General features: G+C 41.9%; 2 protein-coding genes across 3 annotated transcripts in view; one reads left to right on the top strand and one right to left on the bottom strand.

The window, feature by feature from the left end:
* LOC105692604 overlaps positions 1-21874 on the top strand; it is an 89123-nt gene that overhangs the window by 22895 nt on the left and 44354 nt on the right. For both annotated transcript variants that reach the window (XM_048654207.1, XM_012411911.3), the window contains exon 2: positions 9881-9985. The gene's annotated coding sequence lies outside the window, so the exon portion shown is untranslated. The remainder of the gene's footprint in view (positions 1-9880; positions 9986-21874) is intronic.
* LOC125500657 lies at positions 3881-5428 on the bottom strand. The gene is made up of 2 exons (XM_048654210.1): positions 5187-5428; positions 3881-5120 (listed from the first exon to the last, which is right to left on the bottom strand). Exons 1-2 carry the CDS (start codon positions 5371-5373, stop codon positions 4867-4869), a joined length of 441 nt encoding a protein of 146 aa, XP_048510167.1. The 5' UTR covers positions 5374-5428; the 3' UTR covers positions 3881-4866.

Raw genomic sequence — 21874 nt, 5'->3', positions numbered from 1 at the left:
CTCACGTCTAGAAGCGTGCTCCACGCACTGCCCGTAAGTCGTATAACTCGCGCGTCGCGTCGCGTCGCGGTCGCGTCGTCTCCCCTTCGTCTTCTTGTAATATAGCGGAAGAGTAGTGGTAGTGGTGGTGGTGGTGGTGGCGGTGGCGGCGGTGTTGTACCTACCTATCCGTACGAAGGTATTCAACGTACCCGTATCCACCTTGGTTAAGAATTGCGTAAGTCTAATGGCCAGTCAAATCATCCCACGTAAAATCCAACGACGCTACGCGCGATGTTATACGCGACGAAGCTGCAAGCTCCGCGACGTACGTACGTACGTACGTAGCTACGTCCTGCGCGTGTACACCTATGCAATGCATATTTCACAACGGTCACAACAATAAACAAACAGCTGTCGATTATTGTTTATCACACGTAGTTTGATAAAGTCCTAGGTATATAGGTATATACGTATGTACGTGATTTATTGAAACTACCGCAAAGCCGACGGAGGAAACTGACGATACAGATAGGAAATATGTGAAAATCAGAGCCCGCGCCAGCCAGGGGTCATTGAAATCGTATTCGACGAACGGCTCTGAAATTGATTTTTAATTAGACATGACTCGCATAATTTGCGTCGGGAGAACTCTAATTTCGATTTTTTATTTTTCTCATTCTCTTTTTCTTACAGTCGTCTTTAAACTAACATGATCGTCGGGATGTTGTATATAGAGGTTCAAATCGCGGACGTATACGTGTGTGTGTGCGTGCGTCTACGTATACGAGATAATTATTCGATCCGCGGCGGTGAAAAACCGGTCACTAACCTGCGAGTTCTGACGAACAAGCGCGCGGATGAAAAAATTTATGTGAGAAAAAAAATTTAATTAACTATATGTATAGATAATATAATAGTTAAAAATAGATTGATCGTGGAGATAGACGCACCCATGGGTACGTAGCGTTAATTATATCAGTGGAAACTCGCTAATATTATTGAGATTGAACTTGAACGCGTATGATGAAGTTGATTAATTATTATCAATTTCATTTTTTCTTGCTCTTTTGAAGTCACATCGTTGCTGATGAGATTTTTTAATTTTCGTAAGCTTCGGTGAGCACGGAAAAAAGTGTCCAGTCTGGGCGAGAATAAGCTGACGGAGGAATGCGTAAGTTACGGCTATATGGTTATTGAATTTCTGCGATTTCTGAGGAACTGAGGACACACAGGAATACATCGAGAAATGATCTCCCAATTCTTGACCCTAGAGACGAAGAAGATCCAAGGCATACCTCTTTGGATTGTTTCGATTTTTAAGCCAAGAATAAAGTATTTTGAAAATTGATTGTAGGACACTTTTCTGACGTATTTTGACCTCAGGAACACTAATCTGAAAGAAAAATTGATCTATCTCTAAAATTGACCGAGTTATCGCCAACTTTCAGCTTTTTCGGGTCAAAAATACAAAATTGATCTGTTGATCTATCTTCATGTAATTTGAGCTCAGGAATTCGAATCCAGAAGAAAAATTGATCTATCTTCAAAAATGACTGAGTTATCGCCGAATTATCGCATTTTTTGGCATAAATTTGAGGATATCTTGAAGGGAAAAAATCGCAGCTCAATTTGGACAACGGATTCGTGTTTCTGAGGTCAAAATACATAAGAAAAGTGCCATACGATCAATTTTGAAAAATAAAAATTTTTGGTCAAAATTTGAAAAAATCGTAAGGGGTACCCCTTGGAAAAATCTCAAATTTTGGCCAAAAATTTTTATTTTTCAAAATTGATCGTATGGCACTTTTCTTATGTATTTTGACCTCAGGAACACGAATCCGTTGTCCAAATTGAGCTACGATTTTTTCCCTTCGAGATATCCTCAAATTTATGCCAAAAAATGCGATAATTTGGCGATAACTCAGTCATTTTTGAAGATAGATCAATTTTTCTTGTGAATTCAGATTCCTGAGCTCAAATTACATCAATATAGATTAAAAAATCAATTTTTTATTTTTGACCCCAAAAAGCTGAAAATTGGCGATAACTCGGTCAATTTTAGAGAAAGATAATTTTTTCTTCAAGATTCGGATTCCTGAGGTCAAAATACTTCAGAAAAGCATAATTAACCCGAATAAAAAAATGATCCATTTTTTTGCTCGAAAATCGAATTTTTTTTTAGTTTTTCAAGAGTAATCTCACGTATAATCAGCTCAGGAATCCAAATCTGAAAGTCAAAATTATCTACTCATGCAATCGATCGAGTAATCATCAATTATTCGCTGTTGGGAGCAGAAAAATTATAAGATATATCGATTGGTTTTAGTCGTAGATCCACTTTGACTCGTCGCAATCCATGCATGGGTCGAAATATTCGAATTTCTCAATTCACCAGCGAACCCGAGCTTAGCTGGAGTCAGGTAGCCACGGTCATGGGGGTTTGTTGTGGTGCGTCACCTCTGCTAAGCCCTGAAGGTGACGACTCACAACAAAGCGCTACGCTGTCGGCTACGCTGACTCCAGCAAAGCTCGGGTTTGCTGGTGAATTGAGAAATTCGAATATTTCGACCTATGCATGGATTGAGACGAATCAAAGTGGGTCTACGACTAAAACCAATCGATATGTCTCATAATTTTTCTGCTCCAAAAAGTGAAAAATTGGCGATAACTCGATGGAATATTTTTTTTTGACGCAAAATCGACAAAATTTCAAGGAGTACCCCTCCGAGTTTTCTCGATTTTCGGACCAAAAATGAAGTATTTCCAAGATCAATTGAGGGACATTTCTCTCTGAAGCATTTTAGCCTCAGAAACACGAATTGGTCGAGTAAATTGAACTATGACTCGAACCTATAAAGATATCTCACAGTAACAACGCAACGCAACGAAGCGCAGCGCACGCAATGCCAGTTCAATTAGATTGCTTTGCAATTGACTATAAAAATCAAAGGTATTCCACCATGGAAAATACTACGATTCTTATGGCTTGTTTTTTTCACAGACTTCCTCCGAATCAAATTTTATTATACAATCTTATTAGTTAATACGAAAGACATAAAGGTAAATTTTTTAAACATTTACTCAATTATTTGAGTACACACCGTTTACATATATATGAGCAGTAAAATTCACTCGTGTCATATACGCGCAATATACCAAATTGAATTATTACTTATTACACGCATCTCGTATAGAAACTATTTTTACAATCGTACAATATACGTGGGATATGATTTTCTACGTTCAATTTATTTCGGCTGACCTTATTTTCATATTTTACGTAAAAATTGGAAAAAAAAAAAAAATTCGTGCCGCCGCTCTTTTGGTAGACACGGAGGTGCGCATTACGTGTAAATTGTGAAATATATATTCAGATAGAATTCGACTTCATATACGGCAGACGTAGCGTATTCCGATAGATAATTCTATGTAATTCCTTGTGTCGAAGCTTGCGAACTTTTGCCGTGCAAGTTTCGTGACCAAAGCCCATAAGCGTAGCGACTGCAGTTACTGCATAGCGTCTAGCCAACCCGGGATTACAAACGACGCGGGTATATAATCTCGGTGTTCGCTTCGAATGAAACTTTGTTGGTGGAGGAGCGAAGGATGGGTCATGCGAAGTTGGTATTTCTTCACTCTCGTAGACCCCGCGCGGTACCCCACCTCTGCGCTCCTCTATCCTTATATATACCACTGGTGCGAAAAACTATAGAAACTCGTTAAACAGCTGCAGAATACACACAGAAAAAAGAAACCAACGAACGGAATTGTGAATGAGAGAAAAAGAAAAAAAAAGAAATAAGAAAAAGAAAATGGAACTGGAGAGTTTTCTAAAACTTCCCAGGAATGAGGAGAGAAAAAAATTTGCCCAACTTTTAAACCAAAGTAGCTAGCTGATTCTTGCGAGAGTTGGTCGGGTAGTTCCTCGCGTGAAATTGTTTTTCGAAATCACATAAAAAAAATTAAACAATTCAACGATCAAATTTCCTCATTAGAACACTTTGAGGACAGTGCCGAAGAAATTTATTTTAGGCTTACGGCGTGAGGTTGAAACTTGGAAACAGATGGAAGTTCAACATTTTGCATACGTGTTTAATTACGCCCATAGAGGCAGTCGGTTCGGAGTAATTCGCGTGCGGAGTGGAAAAAAAAGTGTACGAAGAGAGTAATTAACGTTTGAAATGAAATGAAATGAAATGAAACGAAACGAAACGGAACGGCGTGTGTTTAATGAATAGAGGTCCGTACACTCGTCTACCCGCATATAGGTGTTCTTATACGTGAGTAGAAATAACATAGCAGCTCTTCCTTTCTCAACGTTTACTTTTTAATTCTTCGCCAGCTGCGGTGTATCGCGTTTTAATGTACTTCGTCGTATGGCTTTTACGCGTATTTATATATATTGTCGGATGACGTTTCAATTGGGAATTGGGAATCGTCGATTTCCCGCAAAACGAAACGCTCGGCGTCGTTCGAACGACCCACTTTTATCAAGGTGTCTACCCGATATGACGTTTCCAACGAAAGGAAGAACGGAAAATGAATTTGGAAATATTCCGATCGAGTGGACGTTTCGACCGATTTCCTCGAACGTAATCGGAAATTCGCGAATTCCTTTCTCGCTATGCATCGGGATTCCATCCGAACAACGCGATACGAAGAAGACCGGGGCTCCGCAGGATTATTCTGCGGTTGGGACCACTCGCCGGTCGTATGACGTCACTGTTTTATATGCTCGTTCCTCGGATGCCGGTTGTCCTTTACTTTATTCGTTTCTTCTCGCTCGTCTCAACGTCCCCGGGTATACACACACCGTAGATACGTATACTGGATTACCACGAATACCCGCACCTACAACAACGCGCATTCCTCTTCGCCCGTTCGTCACGTAGCACCACCGTGCCTGCATGGCCTGTGGATCCGCGAACGCCCTATGGCTGCCCTTCCCTTCGCCCTCCCTTTCTCGTGGCTTCTTCGATCCTTTACCGCCTCTCGCATCTTCCCACCTCCTTTTTCACTCCCTCCACACATTCTCGATCCATCCACGAAGTTCATTAGGGTGACAGGCGCACCCCTGCGGCCGCACCCTAGCGTCGCTCCCTTCTGTCTCTTCTGTCTTTTAGCTTCTACCCGTATACCTGTGGGTATAATTTTTATTTCTTTCGTCTTTTTTTTGTTGTTTTTTTGTTTTTTTTTCTCCTTACTCTGTACTCTCGCCTCCCAGCGCCGCGGGCTTAGGTGACTAGCCGGACTGCCCGGGTCGTCCGATATGTCCACTTCGTACAGTGTTCTATGGTGTCCAGTCATCAGCATTGCACGAACCTCGATTAACCTGAACACGAAGTAGGTGTATGTAACCGACGTATCACGTGTAATTGAATTACGGTACATATTGACAGCCGCGACATCTTTTCCTGATCACCACGCGCGCTTTGCTCAGCGCGGAATTGGCCGATCCACCTCACAGCGATATACGTGACGTTCACCACTTTTTTCGTTTTCTATTTTTTTTTTTTCCTCCTACTTCTATTTTATATTTAACTTCATCGCATTCCTTCATCCGCGATGAACTTCTATCGCGTCTCACGTAAGCTTCGCGGTCTTTTTTTCCCTTCGATGTAAATTTCTTGTTACTACGTTTTTTTTTTTTCTTCGCTTTTTTTTTTTCACATTCATGCAAATAGAAAACTATTCGCCTCCTAGATACGCGGAGCGACATTCAGGACATAGTTTCTGCGGTGGATCGCAGTGTATGTAAATTAATGCGGAAAAGTAATGCAATAACAGCGATTCCTGACATTATTCATTTGACAAATTTTAATTAAGTAATTAATTAATTAGTTAATTAATTAATCTGATAACGCAGAACGAGATTGTGCACCGTGTGTGCGAAGGTCGGTCGGCCCGTTGCGTGCCGGAGAAATTCAAAGGTATAAAATCGTACGTACGATATACTCGAAGATTATACAGCCACTCCAACTTTTCATACCCTCTATTTTACGTCGTATATAGAAAAATATTCAATTTGCACAGATGATTTTTGCGCGAATGAGCAAAAAATTTCCCGATGAAAGATGGCGCAAAAATCCACAGGGTATACGAAGTAATTTTTTGCTAATTCATTAAGCTCGGATAAAAATAAATGCGACATTGGGGTGGCTGATTTGACGCGACAATGCCCCACATACATGCACGATCTTGATACATATATATATATATATATATATAAAAGGCGGAGGCTACGTGACATATTTTCAGATCTCTTTATATAGCTATGTACGAGGAATGGGGTGGTAAAAGAATCGCACGTATTTCTCTCCAAATCAAGATGGTGGCCAGCAGGGTCGGCCCCTAAATATATCTCTTGCAATTCTTCGCGTTCCTTCGACCAAAAACTCGTCGTCGAAAGACGCGTACGGCCGCATTCAACGGAAGGGCAACGCGGGGTTTGCGTTCCCGCGAACCTTTGTGTTCGGTGCGTCACTGGGTCACTGTTTCGAGGGCTTGGACATTCCGATTGTTGTACAGGTCCTTCTTAAACAAGCTCCACTTTTCAAAGCGAGCAATTTACCCGAGGCTTTGTTCGCACGCGAGCCCGACGCTCGCTTCTATCTCGGTTTTATCCCGCGTGTGCATTCGTAAAATCTTTATCAAAAAAAAAAAAAAAAAAAAAATCCAAAACCCAGCAGACGATTCGCAAAAAGCAAAAAAACGGGAATACTTTCGTCAATTCGCGATAATTCGGAATGGAAATTCCGCGAGTCGGTGAGGAGGGTTTTGTCCACGTTGACGCGGGGAGGAGATGAGCGACGTAGATTAACGGAGATAATTGTTTCTGCCCGCAACGCGATGCCGCGACGCTTTCACGGTGTGCACGTAAGTCCCGAGCCATGGAAAGCCGCGAATAACGTTGGTCGACGGCGATTCCGTTGACCTTGGACAACTTTTTCGTTCTTTTGTGGGTCAGATGGACAAGCCGAGAATTTCTTAGCAGCTCGATCGCGGAATGGGCGGTTCGCGAACGTCGGACCTCCGCAACGGAGGCAGACCACTCATCGGCACATGCCCGCGTCTGCTTTTTCGGACGACCGGGTCCGGGGGCCCCGGAGTTAATTTTGTTTATTAGGGTGGCAATTTCGAAGGAGGCGGCGGCCTCTGAATTCTATTTCGCCGCATCGGACCGCGGATCATTCGGGGGATCTCTTCTTCTTCTTCTTCTTCTTTTTCCTTACTTCTTTTTCCTTCCCTCCGCAACGTCGAAGGATATTTTATTTTCGGCGGACCATCCGGGGGCTTTCGATCGTTACCGAGAAATAGTGGTACAGCGGGGTGAAACCGATCCTTCCCAAAAGCACTCCGTGTGCGGATCTGGAACCGCGAATCTCGGCTATTAGGTACACATCTCGGAACCGCGCCATCCTTTGGCTCGCTCGTACAGCTCGGGGATTCTTCAAATTGCCGATCGGATAACAATGACTTTTTTTTTTTCCATCAACTGCAACGGTCCAAGGTCAGGAATTTCGTGGAATTCTTTTTCTCTCGAATCGAGCGTTTCGATCGTGCAATTAAAGTGTCTCCAACACTGTTTCACTCTTCGCTCGTACAAGTATCATCAACCAACGTCAACCACTACAACTTCGCAATTATTCGCAGACGTTCGCTCGTTCCGATTCTACGACGTGCAGCTGCAACCTTGTACAGTCTGGATGATCGCGCTACCGCATCTCTGCGTTTTAACAACGTCACGGACGGATTCGGCGAAAGGCAATAAAATGATCGCGCCCAATCGAAATCGAACCGATTCCGATGGTCAATCATCGGCCGCTATTATTCGTTCGTCCCTCACAGATGCGTAATGGAGAAACTTGGTTCGGTCGCGGTTCGAGTACGACACAAATTTGACCCTTCGACAATGAACGTCGAGCTGCACTTTCGGGAAGGATGGAAATATCGGTCGGGTAGTTCGTTTCGCGTCGGACGTTCGTATGCGGTAATCCCGGTAGTGTTGCGGACCGGAGACCTGTCTGAAATTATCGCGGTGAGTTGGCGAACACATGCGATCGTGCCTTGACAGCATTATTGTTGCCCGTTGGCAACGCCAGACAATTACTAGAAACAGGCTGTTGAGGGGAGCCGATGTCAGACAGTCTGCTGCTACCGTTTCAGAGTGCCTCGGTTGTGCTACCATTGGATACATATATATATATATATATATATATATATACATGTATATATAGGAGAGGCGGTTTGTGGCCTCTTACAAGGGCGTGCCTTCTAGCTTTCTCTTCAAGTATTACAGAAGGCAGCGCCCGTTTTATAGTTATTGCCGCAGCAATGCGCGCCCAACAGATCTTCCGGAGATTTACCGATCCGTTTCAGGACCATACGATTCGAATGCTTTCCCATATCGTTGCGGACTCCAGCTTCCAAGAATCTCGAGGAAGACGCTTCGCAAGCCTTGAGATGAGATGCGGACCGCGCGAATCCTTGACGATTTTTTTTTGAAACATCCTCCGCCGAAATCCGAAGCTGCAGATGTTGTGTATATAGTTTTGTTCGAATTATAGTAATTATTTCGTTAATCGTTTACACGTATCTATGTGAACGCCCCTTCAGTCAAAGTCTCAAGAACGCAACTAGGTTGCGTACAGAATCTGGATCACGCGTTTTTTTTTTTTTTTTTTTCATGTTTCTTTTCCTTTTTATCTCTTACGTGACTGCGTTGCCTCTCGTACGTATGGTGTACATATAAATATATATATATAGATTTATTTATCTCTGTATTTCTGAATCTCGCAATTGATCAATCCCTACGTGCGGTGTATCGATATGTACATAATGTATGGGTATATATTATCTTAACACATATATATATATACATCTTTGATGGCTGTCTTAAGTTATACAGCTTCCCCTGTACACGTATTTCACTTGGATGTGAGCGCAATACATAATGCATAGATAGCGTGTGTACCGAGTTACATAATATCGAGATTCTATTACTATCTCTACACACGTATATATATAATAATATCGCTTGTGGAGTCAATTTTTATTCCATGAAAAAAAAGTCTCCCGTATTATGCGGATAATCGATCGATTCACCTTGTAAGAAAGTCGTAAAATTCGTACGGGTTTTGCACGCTTTCAAAATTACCGTATACGTTGATTTTTTCGTGCGGCGTGTGTGTACAACGGGCATATTTCAAAAGGGCTAATTCTCCTGACATTTTACTCGCTACCTTACGTGTACTCGCGGATTCATCGAGATTTCAGGGAAAAATAGAGAACGCTCGTCGATCGTTGCGCATTATCTTTTATGCACGGTAGTAAGGAGTTCAATTATTTCGTAGCAGTTATCCTGTATCCATCGAGATACTTACTACTCTATCTATCGTAAATTTCATGCGCGACCGAACGAATTATATACCTCATTATTTTTCCGGAAGGGGTAAAACTCCGTGAAAAGTTTGTTTTTTTTTTCTTTCATTTTCGTACCCGCATACGAATACGTACGGATGAGAAGAAAAGAAAAGGTAAAAAATTACCATGGGAACCACCGGAGCCACCAATTTTCGAACTCGATCACATCTCTAATTTTTCGGTCAACTGCACAGAGAAGATATAAATCCGTTGTATCGGACTTTGTGAGGATATTAGAGAGGTGAACAAAAAAAAAAAAAAAAAAAAAATCAAAGAACGAAATTGCTCCGAGTTTACGTAGCGTATTAGACCGTTCTTTCATTTTCAATTTGAGAATCTGTTAGAACGAACACGATAATCACGAGCTTGATTGATAGTGAACTTGTTCGATGTTAGTTTTTTTTGTCGCCCCGAAACCACCTCTTGATTATTATTTTTATCATTGTTATTAATGTTGTTTTTTTTTTTTTTCCAGAGGCAGGCTGACCGAGACACGAGTCTCTAAAAGAGCGAGATATCTTCGGTACTGACCAGGACGCCGGGAAGATTTCAGAAGGAAGAGGCATCGCACGAATTATCGGTAAGTAGAAAAAATAGAAAAAAAATTATTACGTAACATCGCGACGGACGGTCCTCGTCGGTGTCTCGCCCTTGTTATTTCGTATCTTTCTCTCTCTCTCTTTTTTTTCTTAATCATCGCGCTTACGCGCTCAGGTCGGATCCGATGTTACCAATATGACGGAGTCATCGGTCACCAATTAACATTTTTCACTCATGCGGGCTTGTAAGTGCCTATCGCAGCTATTTACATTGTACACATCTATTATACTCGTACGTAGCAGAAATTTATAAGCTACACTCGATCATCGGGAGCGGAGAAACATGTGAGGCCATTAAATTAATAACACGTAAGTATGTTTGCAGTTTGTCAGTCACTCGAAGAAACATCGGAGCCAATCATAGATACTGAGGATATATTATACCGTTGTATGGAATATATTTTCGAGAACCGGTGGATTCCCGAAGCGTGGGATTTCTAACAGGTTATTCAAATTATCATTATTTTTTCATTCCAACTAACGTACTTTGCAAATTATTTTCAATACGTTTCGTCTGAGAAAGTATAGATCAAAATGACGATTGCGACGTACCTTGATTGAGATATTTCTTTTTTCTTCATTTTTTTTTTTTTTTTTGTTTATCATTCAAAAACCTAGCCGGTGAATTTGGATTGATTTCGGACTCCGGATTCGTCGACTCTACCTAATTTCTGCGCTAACGGGAATCGCGACGTGTGTCCTCTGCACACAGGATACCAAATAAATGGCGTACATGCGGATTTTATATACATATACAAGCTGAACGCACGGGACCTGTTTTAATTCAAGAGTTACGGTATTTCTTTTGTCACAGAGACGAGAGAGAGAGAGAGAGAGAGATCTCTTCGATTAGCCGATTCGTTGTTCTCAAATTTCTTTGCAAAATCTAGAAAAAAAAATAATGAAAAACTAACGACGGAGAGAAAATGCCGCGATGATGTGTGATAATAAGTGACGTGCATCGTCAACGGCTCTGATAATTTACCAGGATATTTATCGCTCGAATATCGAACGCATCAAGTAATGATCGTTTGTCCGTTTCGACCTAGGAGGTTCGACGACCGGATACATTTTACTTCTTTTTTTTTTTTTTTTTTCTTTGTTATAATATCCTCATTTACGTTAGACGAGTTGGCGTTCGTGTGTCGGGTCATTACCTCTTTCTTATTATGTTTCGGGAATTTTTCAACGTTTCCACGTAATTTACTAGCGGTCAAGGTCGCGGGTGGTGGTGCAGTCAAAGAGCTGAATCAGGTTTTGAAGAAATCTCCAAAAACAGGCTGTACACGCTCATTACATTTTTATACGGAATTTTTACAGCGGAGAGAGTCGCGACGAAAAAATTTATCCAAGTGTCCTCAATAATCGCTTATTTTTCGTCCTTGGTAATTTAATCGTTCGCGGTTATCATAGATCTGGAGGTTGACGCGGTAAATATAATTTTAAACAGGGCCATCTCATTATATTATATTATCCGGTCCATTTGAATACTCGCGACGTTTAATCGTCTCGAAAATCCCGCTATGACATTCCCTATGTATTTGGATCGCGCGTGTATATAAGTTTGAACAGAAAGTTGAAAAAAAATTTCATCCGATTATCCTCGAAAAGAAGAAGTGAGAAGGAATGAATAAGTCGTCGTTATATCACACGGGGATATCTATAGTCGGAGAAAACTTTCCGCACATGTTCTACCTCCTCGTTCTTTTTTTTTTTCTTCGTCTTCTTCTTCTTCTTTCGACTCCCTCGCAGGAATTTTTGCGTAGGGTGTATTCTCGGTGTATATTGCGGTATCAGAGGAGTTGATATTTTGGCAAGACGCACCGTTTATTCCCCGAGGATATTATACTCCATACGAAAATGATGAGTTGGGCGTAGCCATGCGGAGAATTTTAAGAACGATGGGATACAACGCCCAGGGTTATATTTTTTAAACAGTGGGGTATGCAATTATCTACGTCATTGTTGAATATCATTATAAACACGGCGTGGCGACGTTAAATTTTTTTAGACAAACGACCCGAAAGCTGAAACGCGCCGATGACTCGTCGAGCCTTCCAGTTTTTCCTCGTTCGAGTCTCAGAGGTCGCCAAGACCTTGATGGGGGGGGGGGCGAAAGAACCGGATAATTACCTTTCTCCGAAAGCTTATCGAGCGCGATACACCGCTCCGCGTATAATTCACATTTTGTTTTATTATTTTTTCCACCGACGCTTTGTCCCGCGGAAGAATTTCAAATTTTTCAGGGGCTCGCGAACGTGGCCTAACTCGACTATACTTCTCCCTTCCCTTAATTCCCTTCTCTTCTCTTCTCTTCTCTTCTCTTCTCTTCTCTTCTCTTCTCTTCTCTTCGGATCCCTTCTCTTTCCAACCCAATCCTCCTCCTTCGGTCGCAGAACTTGACTGTCCGGGGTCACCGACAAGAGGTCACCACGCTCGCATGGCATCGCGGACAATTTTTTACTCCTCCTTTTTTTTTTTTTTTTATTGTGTCTTATATATTTTTCTTTTTATTATTTATAACAACCGTTCGAGAGACTGTCTTGTTAAAGGGGTATTACACTAGCGGGCGTCATTCTGCAACATCAATTATTCATCAGCCTGTTATTATTTCAGATCCTTTTCCATTTCTCTCTCTATGTACACCGAGAGACATACGTATATTATCCGTACACACATATACCCGCTCCGGCTGGATTATTATACCTGTAACTGTACAAAACGTGAGCAGTAGAAAGATCAACGGCTGATGCAACGGATTCAGAATCTGGTGGAAACGACCACTTTACAATCAATGAGCTTCTTTACTTTTACATTTCCTGGGTCGTCCTTTGCATCCCGATGTTCGCGATTCGTCCTCAGATACACTTTGATCTTTTTTCTCCTCTTTTTCTCCTCCCCTCTCATTTTATCATGTACCGTCTTTTCAAATTTACATTTTCTCCACACTTGGCGAGCGGAGTCTGGACCTGTTTCTTCGGAATCGTTTCCAATTTATACTCCCGTCCCGCGTATTGTTTGCTCAAAAAATTTTTACCTCTCTTCAAAGTTACGTGAATCATCACCCCGACCGTACAACGCGGCGTGTAACGTTCGTCGGTTTGAATTTTAAACTTGTCAACGTACCGTGTTTCAAATTCATGCACCTCCTCGCCGACTACGAATGACGTTGTAATTATTATTAATATATACCCCGTGTAAAAATAAATTAATACCATAATTTATGGAAGGACGCGTTTACGCCGCGTTGTGTTTCGTGTGTTTTTAATTTCTTTGACATATGTTGAAATTTTTCTCTACATTCAGTTATCGATAGACGTTGTTTGGAACCGTCTAAAAAAAAAAACTGGTTTTCTCGTTCGAGGTGATTTGAGAAATATGGGGAAGTCGTCCGTCTTGATCGTCGAAGAGAAAACCTTGACACGGGATGTGATTTGAAATGAAGATGGAATATCGCTCGATCGGGATACACACCTTTTATCTCCACGACCGCCTCGCGAGAGAAATTTTTCCCCAATTTTTCTCGCTATTCATTTCGGTTTTCTCGTAAATTTGTTGTATACTCGCGTCCGTGAGCGCGAAAGTTTTCTGCATTCGTCTGGCTGGCGCATCAATCTCTATGAAACCTAATTGTCTATACCAGAAACGGCGCAGGTAGGTATTATAGATTGAAAAGTAGCCGATCAAACTTCCATATTATTATTATTATTATTATTATATACCTATCCATGTACCCTATACCTAGCGTAGAAAGTAGAACGAGGAGTGATCGTGCGAGCGCCCGTTTCCAGCAGCTACTACTACCATATAGCTGTTCCTTTCGCGGCAAATTGCCCTCCCGCTATATACCTGTATATATACAACCACCACTACCACCACTTATCAAGATTTTCGATTTGTTAGACCTATTTTTTGTACAAATTAAATCCTTTTGACGTGTACACGTTAGACTCGTGTATGTGTAGAGGAACGAGGTCGAGACACGAGCAATTTCCTAGGCAACGCCTCGTAAACGAAAAAGATCCCAAATCCCGCGTTGCACCTGTTCAATATCACAGCTTACAACTTCTACCTATATCGGAAACGAGATCGAACGAAAGAAAGAACGAACGAACGAATTAACGAATAAACGAAACGGGGTTACGTCATTAACGTTAAACGACGTCGTATATTTATTAGCGGTAGCAAGTACCCAGACAAAATGCTGTTACAATTGTTCGTTTAATTTCTACACTTTCTAAATTGCCACTAAAATATATATATATACGTTTATATGTGTAGCGAGTTTTACGAGGCCGATACAGCCGATGCAGACGCGTTCTTATGGAGTAATGCAACGCAACTATTATACCTGTGCGGAGCGTAACAGTAATTTTGTTGGTTCACTTTTTTTTTTTTTTTTTTTCTTCGTTACAATTTATTATTTGCTTCGTGATTCTATCCTTGAATGGGTAATTTTTTAGGATTTTTTTCCTCCTCCTCTTCCTCCTCGTTCAAATCTGTGAATTGCAGTGAATTATGGCGAATCTTATTCACGCGTACGGTCGTATCCTTCGTCCGCTTTCTCATATATTATATCTACCATACACTCCGCGGTTTGTATAATCATGACTTCGTTACATTTCATCACATGAGACACGTGTAGATATCAGGTATGCCACCTAACGGACGGGCTGGCCTCGGGCCCTCGATTCCGACCGATTCTCCTCTTTTTTCTTCTCATTCTGTTTCATCTTCTTCTTCTTCTGCCTTCTTCGCCTACTGCGCTTTGTATAGCGACTCGCGCGTTTTACGCGTATGCGATGCGACGCGACTTTCATACGTGTACGTCTATTTTATGGTTACCTGCACCGCACCGTCGTCGCTCGTCGGGTGTGTACGCATCGATCGAATGACGTGCGTATTTTAATTCAACGTCGATAAAACACAGCGTGAAATTTCACGTGGATCGAATAACTCAAATTCATCGTTACGAGGGGTACCAGTAGGTACGGTGCCCCACCGAATTATTGTAGCGCACATCGAGCAGTTACCCACGAAGCACATGCAACGGTGAGAATCGAAATATCTTCTTCGTCAGAAAAAGCGATAATCACCCGTATCGAAATTTCGAATGCGGGTTATTTTTACGGTAACGGTATAGCCATATCCATCGAATCGATTTACCACATTATACGAACAGTGTTTCAAATAATACCATGGGGTTATGGGTGTTGTGGGAATAAAAAAAAAAAAAAAAAAAAAAAAAAACGTACCTCGCAAAGAATGTAAAAATACGTTATATAGGTAATACGTGAGTATCGCGTCTCTACCATAAGCAGGGAAACGAGGCAGGCGTTGGGTTAAACACGTCGAAGACGTTGTAACGGATGACCCGAAGTTCAGGTTGTGTTAGGTCAAGTTGCCGGGTATCACGGAAGGAATAATTTATTTTTATGATTTTTTTTCTTCTTCTCCTTCTTCTTCTTCTTCTTCTTCTTCATTTTTTCGTTTACCTTCTTAACCGCCATTACTCACACGTACGTATGTACGTACGTACGTACGCGGACGTCGTCGCGACGACGTTGAACTCGTGGTGCCGGTTTCAAAGCCGTTATCACGAAGGTACAATTAAGCTTCTATCGTAACCGTAATGATAATGATAATGATAAGGGTGATAATAACCACACGATCAACGTCTTCCACGATACGTTTCTCAATACATTTATATATACATATATATATACTAAAGATGTACATACGTGTTCCTCAGTACGTAATGCGGTACATAACCGACTATATCTACTTACCACATATTACATGGACTCGTGCACATGCACGGTACACTACACCTCGTGTGGCTCTTACCTGTCTTTTTTCCACCTGCGTAATAAGGTACGAATTACGATCTACCGAGAGTAACACAACGTGTTCAACGTCCTACTCTTCGCGATGGAAATAAAAAGAAAAAAAAAAACTCGACGTAAAGAAAAAAAAAATATATATTTACAATCTATTCTTTCCAAACGAGTTGTCTGTACGATTTTACGATCGACGAACGAAATTTCAGACGGGTAGCGTGTACGGAAATTTGATGAAAGCCACTTTATCTCTCGTGGATTAGTTTTGTGTTACCGAGAATCACCAATTACCGAGGCTCGCGAGGATGAAAAAGAAGAAAAAAAACAAAAAAAATGAGGGCGAACAAAATTGAAAACTTGTTTCCTGAATGATGATGACGAGGACGACGACGACGACGACGACGACGACGATGATAATACAAATGAAATGCGAGCATGAAAGACGTTTGATATAAGGCTACCAGTATTGCTTATTCTTATTGTTAGTCACGGAGTTTATTGTTTAGTTGATCAGCAAAAGGAACAACTACGGGAGCATCGGCATCGGGATCGGCATCGGCATCGGCATCAACGGCGTGTATGTAAATTATGTCGAACGCGTTGCGCTGAGGAGCACGTCGTGATCCGGTCGTTTCGAAAGAGTTCGTTAGACACGTGGATCAGGCATAGGTTGTTGGATGTACGTATGAACGTAGGTACGTACGTAGGTACGTACGTATGGATCGAGATCGAGATCCTTTGTGCTTTTATTAATCGTGTTTGATTTTTTCTCTTCTCTCTTATTATTTTTTTTTCTCATCGCCTCCTCAGTTTCTATTTTATATGGTTTACGGTTGTAATCGCGATAGTTGACTGGGAGGGTAGCGAACAGCAGCAGCAACACCTAAGTCAGCGTCGGCCCAGAAGTGGGTAAGACTCTTGGGATTTTGTAATCCGTTCGTATGTATCGATTATACATAAAGAAGAAGGAAAAAGAGAAGCAGAAATCGAAGAAAAAGAAAAAGAAGAATAAGAAGGAGAAGAAGAAGAAGATTCCCATTGTAACGCGCGGGTCTCCTAGCTATCCATTGTACGGCGGGGCAGATTACATAGAATCTATCGCGTATTATAACATACACCGATATATATACCCTATACCTCGAAAGAGAATAGTCGAATAAACGAGTACCGTACGGGAATAGAATGGCAAAGAAAAGGCGACGAGTTGACCGTAGAAATACTAAAGAGCACACTTATGCTTGGGGAGAACAATGGCCAGCTACTATAATCGGAAGTAAGCCTTGTTAGGGTAATTCGTAACTGTATACAGACCGATCGACTAATTTTACATTACAACCACCTCATATATTCTCCGCATCAATTATCTTCCGTATACCGACGCGTGTACGCTGAAAATCTATTCGCGGAGATTTGTCCGCGGCAGCATCTCGGACGTCAAATTTATCGAAAGATTGATCGGGAAATGGACGCGGTGCTCGATTCCCCGTGCTTTTTCCACAGGCTCCACGCGAACGGCGGATCTGTAGTAAAAGTGAAACGACACACGTATAAATTAAGCCGAAGAGCAATATATCCACATTTCTAGACAAAGGTGTTTTTCACTCAAGATTTTATGTAGCCATGCGTCTTTCTTCAGCTCGGAGGGCAAGATTGGCATTTAAATGTTAGGCGCTATCTGCCTGGTGGTATTTGCGAGACAGTCACTAGAAGTTGCCGACACTATTTCTCGACTTCGCGATTCAACCCCCTTCCATTTCACCGGTGTATATATATATATACTTATAACCCTCCCTCTCACTTTATCTGTAATGCTATCTGATATAACTCCATCTTTATCCGTTTCTATCTCTCCTTCGAGTCAACTCTTCCCTGATGTAGATGCTGAGTTTAATTTCGAAAGCTAAATGTCAACCGGCGAACAGCCTGCCGTACCCGTGCCGTACGCTACCTACCTACTACTTTTAGTCGTAAACCGGCACCAAGTTACCTTACCTCACGTTACACGTTATGTTACGTTATCACCCAATGTGCTCAATTACAATACAATAGTCCACGTGTTTAAAGTTTACATTATATACCTACTACCTACGCGCATTAAATAATATGTGCCAAGCGGTTTAGCAAAGCGTACGCGACCGCCACCGCCATAAGTATCTAGATGGGGGGGAGGGGGGTCGTTATAAGTCAAGATTATATGGGACGTTAATTAGACGGTTGATCATCGTGGTTTACATTAACGAACAACATCCTTGGAATGCTCATTTTACGTCTTCACTCGCCTGTATATGGGATGATATTCTCTTGGTTCGAACGAGATAAAGTTCCCCTTGAATTTCCGGTTCAACGCGAACGAGAAAAATGACTCAATAATCGGTGAACCGACCGGTCGCGAAACGTGCGTTATTTTTTCGCCATTTCGTTAGCACGAGAAGAATATTGTTCCCAAGTACGATAAGAACGGCGATCGAGGGAGGAGGCGAAGTAATTAGCGTATTTTTAAGCGGAACTTGAAAAGGCTACGGGCGTAAAGATCGGACGATAATTCTGGACGGACAGGAACGTGTTCAAGGTGAAGAACACCGTGCCCGTTAAATATACACACGTCTGATAATACCGCGTCCGAATCCCGGTGCGCTCGAGCGTTAGAAAAACTACCGCCCATCATTCGGAATGAGTGATTTTTCAATTTTCGATAAAGAATCGAGAAGACAGGCTCGCATGTTTTCGAACAATTTGGCTCCGATCTCGATTGCCGCCGATAAATCGTTCGACAGTCGCGTTTATGGTATCACGTTCGGGTATGCAAAAATTTAGCCCTTAACAAAATGCCGAAGACGACGGATCATCCGCGGGATCGCGTGCGACCTTTCAAGCCTCGATCAGATATCCTTTACACGATCGGTGGATCGTGTCTCGAGTGTCGGATATTCGTCGAATTATTGACACTCGCGTCAAAAAATTGATTTTCCTTTTTTTTTGTTTTCTTCGATTTTTCCGACCTTTGACACACGGAGATAGATAAACTCCGGTGTGAAACCTGGCGAGAGAGTGCGACGTTAATGAGATACGAAATGTATAATAATAGCGGAAGTTTGTCGGTAGAGTGCGGTTTGTTACATGACAATAAACATCGCGATCGCGGTATTGTATTAAAACAAAGGTGTGTGCGGGACGATCGATGAATATTAATTCGTTTAGGTGGTGGGTTTTAACAACTGGTACCTTTCAGATGTGCGCAGATGTCTGTAACTTGGCATTTAAATTTGTTTTGTTTCTACTTTTTTTTTTCTTTCTCTTTCGCTCTCTCTCTGTCTCGAGTTTTCACCTATCATTTTGCCTAATGGAATAGTGGAATTATACGTCCGAGAAACTTCTACGTGCCGAGGGTAGGCAATATATACGTATACCTACGTGGTACCTTTCCAGGAATCTTGATGACAGATTACACATATAGTTATATACGAACGTAATAATATACATCTAGGTATAAAAGCGCACATACGTATCCCCCGACATTGCTGAAGCGAAAGATTCCCCTCTGACAAGTATCTCGCATATACATATATGTACAAAGTATATGTGAGCTTTTGAACTTGGGGTGGCTGTAAGGTATATAAGACTTCTCCTGGTACCTCATACCTACCCACCTCTACGGTATATCCTGTACCTTCTTCGTACTTGGCGTAGGTACTTCTTTCTCCTTCGTCTTCTTCTTCTTCTTCTTCTTCGTATTTAGACTCTTTTGTACATATATATATATATATATATATATATATATATATATATATATATATATATATATGCAGTCTTTTCTCTACGTATACTTTTGTAATGGAGGAGACGCGGTTTCCTGTCAAGTGAACAGATCGTGCATACTAACTTAGGAGCTACCGTTAGCCTGGCCACGGAGAGTATAGTTAAGTGCATTTCCTTTCGCTTCTCCCACATCGCACCATCTACGGCATTCGACTTCGACGAAGGAGTACCGCGTCCCCGGTCTCTTCTCGCTTCTCCTATATTACAGCTGCTCCTGCGGATATAGGTACTCCCTCCGCGCCAATTTCAACTTCGCTAATTCTATTACGCTTCACTTTACTGTCCGTAATCGCCTAATTGTTTTATCGTCTTTTACAGCCGATCTCGCGATATACTCGACTTATACGGAATACCGACTCGCTTATTTTTCATCTCCTCCCTCGAAACCGACGGGGCTTCTCACTATACCTCCCTTTCGCACCGTCGAGAGTGACTGATTTTTCATACACGCTTCGTACATTTGTGCAGCGATCTTACGAAGATGTATTTTCACTTTTTGTCCATTTCTATCGTTCGTGCTTCGGGTCGATACACGAATACACGGTGTTCGGTTCTTCGGCGTTCTTTGGCTCGGGGGTTATGAAATTGCATTTGCGTGACAGGATACGATTTGTAATATCTGGTCGCGTTGAGACGGGTTGTTATTTACCTGGTGGTATAATAAACGGTTCGAGAACGAGTAATTAGTTGAAGTTTTGTTCTAGAAATTTAACTACTTACCGTTGGATGTGGATACACGTACCTATTCATATAATTGTCGTATACAGCTCACTGGCGAAATTCGGAGAAATTAGATTATTATTAAGTATTAAAACTGGGAACGATTATATCCATTTCTCGTTTCTCTTACCTCCGTGAAACGTGGATTATAACAGCTCAAGATTATTCCCTTACGAGCCAACAATTTATATTTCTTAGCGAATAGATTGAGTTGCAAAACACCTGCTATATCTATATCATAGGATTTGTATACGGTTCGATATGACGTCTCGCCCCTGATTTTGAATGACAGTCACTCGTGCGACTCAAACATTTTCTCATTCGACCCCTCGATGTTTTTATTCCCTTCCAACGTAAAATCTTGTAAAAAATGAGACAGGTTACGTCAAAACGGTTATAATATTTTTCCCGTCACAAGACGATGTGATTTTAACGCTTGCCGGTGCGACTGATTATCCCTTCTCTCTCAGCCCTTTCGACCTTTCTTCTTCTTCTTCTCCTCATCCTCCTCCATCTATGGAAATTAACTTCACCGCGGTTCTCAACAGGTGCGATGTTCCTTCTTCGGAACCTTCGCGTTCTTACATTCCTTTTTTTTACCATTTCGGAGGGTCCAGCTCCCTCGAAACTTTGTTGCAACGATGATCCTCCAGGATTTCGAACCGAACGAATCGATGGCTTTTTCTTCGGCTTTTTTCTACTGCCCGCCGCGATGCTCTGATTGTGAGTTGAAGTTCGGCGGGATGGAGATCCAGGTGTCTCCTTCTTCGTCTTCTGTTTTTTATTCTCCTCTTTCTTCGTCCAAGGGGTTTACTCTGACGCGCATGAAAGGTCTGCGTACCCGAGTTTCGATGTTATCTGGTTTTGTTGGCGAACGCGCTATTCTTGACGCATTTACTCGAAGCCACAAGCCGCAAGTCAGACGACGGATTCGTGATTCACTGTGTTTCTACCACCCAGTTGTCGCCCTATTGTAGTTCACTGGGTTATGAGAATTCTCGACGGTGACTCCTCTTCGGGTGCCGATCGACCCCATCAAGAATTCAGAAATTTTCGAAGAGATCGTGGAAAAAATTGGGTTCACCCAGATCTCGGTGAAAAGGTTGAACCCCCGCGCAACGCGGTGTGTAACGATACTTTTCCTCGATCCCGGGATACAACAAAGCTCCGATATCTCTGCGGAATGATATTCATCGTCGAACTCTGTTATGGCATTTAACGAAAGAACATTTACCGTGTGGTTGGTCTCCTAGTCAGCTGACGTTGTGCAAGCGAATCGCGATCCGAGATCTGGTCTGATTGCTGTTTACGACTATCATTTCCCCTGTACAGAATCTATCGATATCTCGTGACTGATGTTCTCGACCAGGAAACCGATCCACAAAAGCGAAGAAGAATGAATGGAAAAAAAAAAGAAAAGAAAAGAAAAGAAAAGGAATCGTAAGATTATCGGTGAACGCGAATTACTACGGCGGTTAGTCGTTGCCGTGGTCC

This window comes from Athalia rosae, chromosome 4 (genome assembly GCF_917208135.1).
Source record: "Athalia rosae chromosome 4, iyAthRosa1.1, whole genome shotgun sequence".
NCBI lineage: Eukaryota > Metazoa > Arthropoda > Insecta > Hymenoptera > Athaliidae > Athalia > Athalia rosae.
The sequence above is the reverse complement of the archived record's forward strand: the minus strand, read 5'-3'. Positions and strand labels throughout refer to the sequence as shown.

Excerpts from the sequence above, each read along its gene's own strand:
- LOC125500657 (XM_048654210.1), bottom strand. The coding sequence starts at position 5,373 with ATGTACCGTAATTCAATTACACGTGATACGTCGGTTACATACACCTAC. Across the intron at positions 5,121-5,186 it reads CTGGGAGGCGAGAGTACAGA|GTATACGGGTAGAAGCTAAA; the intron begins GTAAGGAGAAAA and ends TTATACCCACAG.